General features: G+C 17.0%; 3 protein-coding genes across 3 annotated transcripts; 2 read left to right on the forward strand and 1 right to left on the reverse strand.

Annotated features, from left to right (window-relative positions):
• Positions 1 to 122: 122 nt before the first annotated feature.
• On the forward strand, positions 123 to 1,529 carry PGAL8A_00285400 (diphthamide synthesis protein, putative; the record flags this gene model as incomplete). Its single annotated transcript, XM_028671853.1, has 1 exon — positions 123 to 1,529. The coding sequence occupies one exon, from the start codon at positions 123 to 125 to the stop codon at positions 1,527 to 1,529; it is 1,407 nt and encodes a 468-aa protein (XP_028528465.1).
• Positions 1,530 to 2,909: 1,380 nt separating this feature from the next.
• Positions 2,910 to 4,497, forward strand: PGAL8A_00285500 (DnaJ protein, putative; the record flags this gene model as incomplete). The annotated part of the gene is made up of 3 exons (XM_028671855.1): positions 2,910 to 3,702; positions 3,987 to 4,246; positions 4,405 to 4,497. The coding sequence occupies 3 exons, from the start codon at positions 2,910 to 2,912 to the stop codon at positions 4,495 to 4,497; spliced, it is 1,146 nt and encodes a 381-aa protein (XP_028528466.1).
• Positions 4,498 to 4,635: 138 nt separating this feature from the next.
• RPN13 (26S proteasome regulatory subunit RPN13, putative) lies at positions 4,636 to 6,503 on the reverse strand (the record flags this gene model as incomplete). Its single annotated transcript, XM_028671856.1, has 11 exons — positions 4,636 to 4,694; positions 4,786 to 4,818; positions 4,909 to 5,039; positions 5,132 to 5,213; positions 5,331 to 5,435; positions 5,537 to 5,585; positions 5,659 to 5,708; positions 5,820 to 5,910; positions 6,020 to 6,076; positions 6,255 to 6,347; positions 6,492 to 6,503. The coding sequence occupies 11 exons, from the start codon at positions 6,501 to 6,503 to the stop codon at positions 4,636 to 4,638; spliced, it is 762 nt and encodes a 253-aa protein (XP_028528467.1).
• Positions 6,504 to 8,796: the final 2,293 nt, after the last annotated feature.

An 8,796-nucleotide genomic window follows, 5' to 3' on the forward strand; every position in this document is an offset into this window, starting at 1 on the left:
AAAAATTTTTTTTTTTTTTTTTTTTTTTTTATTATGTATTCAAAATATAAAATTAATAAAAGTATGATTATATAAAGTTATAAAAAGGAAAATAAAAAAAGCATAAAATTTACAAAATTATAATGAATGAAATAACATTAAAAGATAAAATAAATGAACAAAAAAAAGTTCAATGCTCTATACCGAAGTTTATTCTTAATAATGAAATTTTAAAAAGAGCAATAAAAAAATCATTACCAGAAAATTATAATTTTGAAGTATATAAATGTATTGATATAATTTTAAAAGAAAAATATAAAAATATTGTTTTACAATTACCAGAAGGACTACTTATATGGGGATTATATCTTTCAGAACTTTTTTATTTCTTTTGTGATTGTGTAGAGGAAGTTATAATATTAGGAGATGTAACTTATGGTGGTTGTTGTATTGATGATTTTACTAGTGATAAATTAAAGTGTGACTTAATAATCCATTATGGTCATTCATGTTTAATTCCGCTAACAGTTACAAAAATAAGATGCATATATGTTTTTGTTGATATAAAGTTAAATTCTAGTCACTTAGTAAAAACAATTAAAAAAAATTTTAACAAAAAAGATATTATTTTATTATTAGGAACAATTCAATTTTCCTGTATTATACACAGTGTTCATAATATTTTGAAAACAGAAAATTATTTTGATACATTTCTACCTATACCGCAAGTATTACCTTTAACTAAAGGAGAAGTGCTTGGTTGTACATCTCCGAATTTATATCTTTTTTTATATGAACAAGTTATAAAAAAAAAAAAAGAAACTGAAAATAATGAAATCGAAACTAATTTATGTAAAAATATAGAAATAAAAAGTAACATAAATGAAAACAATGAATCATATATTATTAATGAATGTAGAAAATTTTTAAAAGAAAATAATATAAAGATTATTTTTATAGCTGATGGAAGATTTCATTTAGAAAGCTTAATGATCCATAATCCAGACTTTTCTTTTTATCGTTATAATCCATTTGATAAAGTACTATCAGAAGAAAAATATGATTATAAACTATTTTATGAAATTAGAAAAAACGAAATAAAAAAATGTATAAACTGCAAAACAGTATGCATCATTTTAAGTACTCTAGGTAGACAAGGAAATGTTAATATTTTAAAAAATATTATTAGTATATTAAAAGAAAAAAATATATACTTTTTTATCCTTTTATTATCTGAAATTTTTAATGAAAAATTACAATTATTTAAAAATGTAGATGTATTTATTCAAATTGGGTGCCCTAGATTATCAATTGATTGGGGTAACTACAATTTAAAACCTTTATTAAATACATATGAAGCATATGTATTATTAAAGTCGGTAAAATATAGAGAAATTTATCCAATGGATTACTATTCACATTCTGGTAATGAATGGAGTAATTATAATGCAGGAATTGGAGATGTTAATGAAAAATACTTAACTACAAAAGAAATCATAAAGAGACGAATACAATTAAGGAAAAATAAAATTAATATACATTATCAATAACCTATATCATTTAAATTTTTTTGTTTCAAAAAATTAAAATTAATGCACAATAATATTAATATGTATTATTAAAAATTATTTAATGCTAGAAGAAAACTATAAAAAAAAAAAAAATACGCTATTTAAAACATAACAGTTGTATAGCTTAAATGAATATAGTTTTTTTCATAAATTTTAATGATTTTTTCTTTAAATTAACTATTTCAAAACTTCATTATGTATGATTTATGCCTATTGTATTATTTCACATTTTAAATTATTATGTTTAAATTTCTTTTTTTTTCTTTTTTGCTATATATTACATATGTTAGAACATGTTTTATATATCCTTATAAATGTGTAAATAATTTATATTTGAATGTTATTTTTTTATTTTTAATTTTCTTTTAATAATGCATACAATAGCATTTTAATGTTTTTATTTTTAAGAATATTTTTAATTCTTTTTTTTCATTTTGTGTTTTAATTAACGCTTCTATTCGAGATTTTACATTTTTTTTGCTTTGTTTAATTATATTTTGTTATACATTAAAATTAATCCAAAAAATATTCTAAAAAAAAAAATTAATTTAATATTAATTGCTTTAATTTGATTTAAAAAAAAAAAAAAATAATTATTAAATTATAAAAAAGATAAACTTTCAAAATTTTCTAATTTTTTTTTTTTTTTTTAAATTGGTTTGTTTTACATTTTGTTCGTACTTAATTTTTCTTAAAAAATATTCATTTTTTTTTAGAATAAAAATACCAATAAATTTTATTTATATTTATTTACCATCATCAACTTATTAAAATTTTTTATATATTCTGAAAAATGAAAAATTAAGATTATCTAGAGCTAAGATTTTTGTGTATGAAAATTTCTGAGGTTATAAATTTGTTCATGTTAAAATTTATATTTAGTCTCTGTTTATAGAAAATAAAAATATTAAAAAAATTTTCTATTAAATAACATTTATTCATTTTGAAAACATAATTATGACATCGTAGTATTTTTATCCTACATTGTTACACTTTTTAAATTAAAAATTACAATTTTTTTTTTTTTTTTTTTTTTGTTAAATTTATAATATTGATATAAAAGAATAAATATTTATGCATATATTTCTATATGCAACTCATTTGTATAAAATGACTAATAAAATTGAAATTATTTCATTTTATATGAGTAGTTAAAGTCAAAGAATATTTATTCGTGTGTATTATTAGTATATTTATGCATACAGTTTGAAGAACTATTACAAGATTAACTTCATGAAAAATTATGTATTTAATAATATAATTTTTTTTTTTAATTTTTTTCTTATCAAAAATTTTTCACACTTTTTTTTTTTTTAATTTAAATTTTTTTTTTTTAATATTTAAACAAAAGAATATAAAATGGAAGAAATAATTATGCATATGATTATAATTGCTCCTCTAACAAAATGGCTGATTGGTTCAAATAGAGTATGGAACAAAGGAAAACGAGAATATGGAATTTATTTAGCTTTATTATTATTATTTTGTGTTGGAATATATGAATTAAGAAAACCGGATAAAAATTTTTATGAAATATTAAATCTAAATTCATATGCAAGTAAAGGAGATATACAACAATCTTTTAGAAGAATGTCAAGAATATACCATCCTGATAAAAATAAAGAATCAGATTCACTTGATCGTTTCAATAAAATAAGAGAAGCATATGAAGTTTTAGCAAATGAGGAAAAAAAATATTACTACGATAGGTATGGAGATTTTGGAGAAAGTGAAATTACTAATTTTTTTTATGTGGAGATTCTTATAATATCTATATTTCAATTTGCTATTTCTTTTATTTTCGGTTTTTTATATACATATGGAAAGGATAATGAAAAATATAGGATACTTATTTGTTTATATATAACTCTAAATTTTTGCATGGAAATAATATATAGATTTAGTCAGGAGAGTAATTCTTTTCTTTCATTTCTTCCAATTTTTTGTCATTACACTCCTTTTGAAAGAATACAAGCTCTTAGAGTTCTAGTACCATTAGTAATGAATGCTATTTTGCTATTAGATATTTATTTTTTGGATGAAGATACTGAAGTTTATATTTCTAGTTTTTGCGAATATGTTTTTGAAAATAACTCAAAAATTATTAAGAATTTAGAAGATACAGTAATTTTCTATGCTCGATTAATTGACGGTAAGTTTATTATTAATACATTTAAAAATTATTCTATATATACTTAAATTTTCTTATAAAATCATTATCTCTTTTGTTTTTTATTTCATATTTATCACTAATCATAATATATATTGTGACATCTATTTAAAAATAAATATTACTTCATTTATTAAATTTATACTATTTATTGTATAGTTTTTTTTTTATAGTAATATATTGTCATCAATATAATATATTATAAATCTATCTTTTTTCATATTTTTTTCATATTTTTTTTTTTTTTTTTTTTTTTGTGTGTACAGGAAAAATAGATGAAAATAATGATTTTTCATGGAGAAAAGAAAAAACTAATATTCAAATAAAAAATGTTTATGAGTTGGATGAAGAACTTACATATGATAAAAAGTATGATAAGGATGATTTGTTTTATTCCCTATTATACAAAATAATTGAAAATAATAAAGATCAAATTGACTTGAAAATACCTAAAAAAGAGTTATGTCGTCGTTTTGATTGGTCGAGATGGTTTATAGCTAGTGTTTTTGAAATAAATGCGGAAGAGGTAATATATTAATATACATTATTAAAAAAAAAAAAAAAAAAAAAAAAAAAATGATAATGTTCATATATTTTAATTTTTATTTTATAATTTTTGTATATTTTACTGAAATAGTTTTTTATATTTTTAAAAATTAATATCTTTTTTCTTTTTTTTTTCAGAAAAATTTTATAGAAAGTAATGCAACGAAGGGCATTATTTTTTCATCTGCACTCTACTTTATTGGCCTAGCTTCCCATTTATTATCAAAATAATGTAATATATATGTATTTTTTTAATAATTTAAACTTGTCTTTTTGAATTTTAACTTAATTTTTTTTTTTTTTTTTAGAATTAGAAAAACACACCTATGTTTTTGTTTTTTAATAATAAAACTACATAATATATATGTTTTAATTATTTTCTTCTTTCTTATATTTTTTTTCTAAAGTTTCAACAATATATTCCATTGCTGTAAATTTTAAAAATAAAAAAAAAAATTATATAAAATAAGCTCAATAAGAAAAAAATTATAAATATTTATTATTTTTATGATATCTTACGATCATTTATTTCATTTTCTTGAGGTGGTAAATCTAAGACAAATAATATGAAAAAAAAAAAAAAAATTTTATTTATGTATATTTTAAATGTAACAAATTTTAAATAAAATATAATATTTATACTTAATGAAATTAATATAAAATTTAGATGTGAAGATAATGATATGTCAAGAGCCTTCAAATTTGAATTCAAAGCTCGACTGTTTATAAGGTCTATAATATCATCTTTATTTTGATATCCTTCAGGCATATGCCTATACATTTTTACAAAGAAAAATTATGTTATTATAAATTTAGACACATACTAATAAATATTTCATGATTTTTATTATATGTTTTTATTAACTTTTTTAATTCTTCAGCAGCATCAGGTATTTCTAATAGCTTTGAGAAATACTCATTCGTAAATAAATCTTTAAAATAAACCCCTATAACATTAAAAAAAATATATATATATTTTTTTGTCTTATAAAAACAATAATTATCCATGTAAAAAATATAAATATATATGGATCTATCGTTTCGTTTTTTATTTTTATTTAAACCTTTTCTTGAATCTATGTTTTGTATATTCTTAGTTTGAGGAAATATTAATTCAGATAGTTCAGGCATATAATCAGTTGGATTATATTTTTTTTTATTTATATTATCTAATTAAATTAAAAAAAAGAAAAAAAAAAAAAAAGTTATTGTAATTTTTAGATTGAGTATAGAATGTTTAATAAAGAAAATAATAATATATATATTATACCCTTTGCTAAATCATTTGCTATGATAGAATTAAACTGCTTTACAAATATCTACATATAACAATATTTTTTTCATTTTTACTTTAATAAAATTTTGAATATTAGTTGTATATTTTAAAATTACTTCGTCTTTAGAATCATCATAATCTTGCATCCAATAAAAGGATATTACTCCTAAAAAAGAAAAAAGAAAGTATGAAGAAAAAATTTTTATTTTTTATACACATATATACATATTTTTATAATTTAATTTTAGTATCCAAATTAATATATATTTTTTCTAACCACGTAATTTATTTCTAAGTACATATACTCTCCCAGTTTTACATTGTTCTACTCTCTCTAGAGAAATACTTTTTGTTAGTATTAAATTGTCCTAAAAATTATTATTTGTTTTTATTCAATAAATACAAGTAAAAATGTTATAAATAAAAGATTATTTCAAATACACATTTCCAACAAAAATGTCTAAAATTTTTATTTACCTCTACTTCATTATTTTCTCTATTAATCCATTGAAAGTTATAAAGATTATCAAATATCTAATTATATTTGTTACATAAATATAATAAAAGAAAATAAATGAAAATTCACTAGAAAATATTATAGTTATAAAATAAAATAAAACTCAATAAAAATATAAACAAAATTAAACAAAAAAAAAAAAACAAAAAATATATATATATATATTAAATTAAATTATTATTTTATTGTTTTTACTTTATAAAGAACTAGTTTCCCTTTTCTTTTATCAGGTTTTACCATTTTACCATCATATATGCATTTTCCAGCATTAACTTCAACATGAAATTTCTGAAAAGGTTAATTGTAAACTACTATATTATACGTTTATATTTAATAAAATATTTTAAAAAAAAATGAAAGATTATGAAAAATAATTATATATATATGGTTTTTAAAATGTAGATAAAAATTTTAAATAATAAAAACATTTACTGATGAGTCCATTTTTGGAAATTATGATTTTAATACAATATATACTCAAATAAAAAAAAAACAATAAAGGTAATGATATCGTGTAATAATTTAATTTTTACAACTTTTTTCTTTCCTTAATGAAAAAAAGTGAAAATAATAAAGACTATTTTTTAGTAAAAAAAAAAAAAAATATAATAAATTAGATAAAAATAATATTATTTCATTGTTTATGTATTAATTTAAATAGAGAATCTATTTTTTTATAAAACTATAAATTTTGTTATTTTTCATTAAAATTAATATAAACGTTATAAAAAATAATTAAAATGTACATTTTCATTAATTAAACATGCAATATTTCCCATATGATTTAATTGATAATTTTAAAGAAAAAAGATATAATCCAATTTTTTTTTTTAAAATACAATATATAAAAATACATAAAAATTTGTATTTTTGAAGAAGAAAAATGCACAATAGTAATAAATACTTATGGAACAAAGGAAATACGTTAACTTTTTATTTAATTTATATTTAATAAAAAAACTTAGTATATATAATACGGTTAGACTTTATTAAATATTTCTTTACACAATTTTTACAAAATATCAATACTTAATTTACTTTCAGTTAAAATTAACTTTTTATAATATTTTTATATTCTTTATGTGATTTAATGATATTTAGTACTTTTAGTAAAAGATAAAATTATATTCAATTGTTTCTTATAAAAAATATATTGCAAAATTAAAGGTTTATGTTATGTTAATTATTATATGCTAAAAGAACCCTCTTAAGGAAAATAATAATGTGCCTATTTTAATTAAAATCGTTATTATAATATTTCTCTTTTATATGAGAACTGTTAAATGTAGTTATGAGTTATACATTTCTCTTTTCTTAATAGAATAGCGTAATAATTTATATATTAAGAATTTTTATAAGGAAATGAATGAAAAATTCAAACAATTTAAAAAAAAAAATAAATAATAAATATTTTTTTTAAAACTTTTAATATTTATTTTGTAACTTTATATCCCTTAAAATACTTTTTCTTCCATGCATAAAATTATAATGATAAACTTATTATTATTTAAAAAAAAGTGTACATTTTTGTTATTAATTTCTGACAAATTTTTATAAATTTTTAAAATTGTGTGCATATTTTTTTTTTTTTTTTTTAAGAATTTATAGAATAATTTAAAATATTTCATTTTCTGTTCAGGTTTTTTTTTTTATGTTCATAATATAATTTATTATATTTATCATTTAAATATATTTATCACACATTTATGAATATAATTTTTTTTTTAAATCTTGTAAAAATACAAGAGTTTTTTTTTTCATGTAAATATTAGAGTTCTTATTTTTATATCATAATTTTTTTTTTTTTTTTTTTTTTTTTTTTTTTTTTTTTTTTTTATATTTATATAATTTTAAAATTATTTAAAAGTATAAAAAAAGTAAAAATCTCAAAAAAATTTTAAAATTAAATGCAATTTTATTTTTATGAATATATATATATATATTGTTAATACTTTTTTATAGATGAATTATATATAATTTTAATAAACCACAAACTTTTTTTTTTTTTTTTTTTTTTTTTTACAAAATAAAAAATTTTATGAATTTAAATTTTTACGCTCTATATTAAAATTTTTTTTTTTTTTTATATAAATATAATTAAAATTAATTTTTATACTTAATTTTGAAAATTATAACAAAATATGCAGGGAATTAAGTAAAAAAATAATATTTTATTAGGCTGTAGTAATCCGAATTTATGCTTTTCTTTTTTTTTTTTTATAAATTAAATGTATGTTATTTCTTATGTTAAATTTCACAAATAGTATTTTATTCTCTATATAAAAAAAAAAAAATTAATATTTAGATATATATTTATATTTTTTTTTTTTAATATTTATTAACTCCATATATTTATTTTATTTGAATTTTTCTTTTTCTTTTGTAGGTTTCAGATAAATCATTTATTTAACATTATATATAAATATTTTTAGTATATAAAATGTAACATATTGAACTCCGCAATTAGTTAAAACTATTGAAGTTCATTAATATGCTTTTTTAATTATACTCTTTTTTTTTTTTTTGAAGTTTATATATAAGGGAGGTACGCAAAACAAAAAATTATTTTTTATAGAAACACTTTTAACATTATTCCAAATATAGGGAAATATTTTTGAGGAATAGGACTATTAAAAAAAAAAAAAAAGAAAAAAAAATTGAAGAACTTTATAGTTTTAAATATTTTTTAATTAGAGTTTTTTTAAAGTTCCTTTTTTTTTTTTTTTTTTTTTTTTTT

The sequence above is a fragment of the Plasmodium gallinaceum genome, assembly GCF_900005855.1.
Source record: "Plasmodium gallinaceum strain 8A genome assembly, contig: PGAL8A_v1_87, whole genome shotgun sequence".
NCBI lineage: Eukaryota > Apicomplexa > Aconoidasida > Haemosporida > Plasmodiidae > Plasmodium > Plasmodium gallinaceum.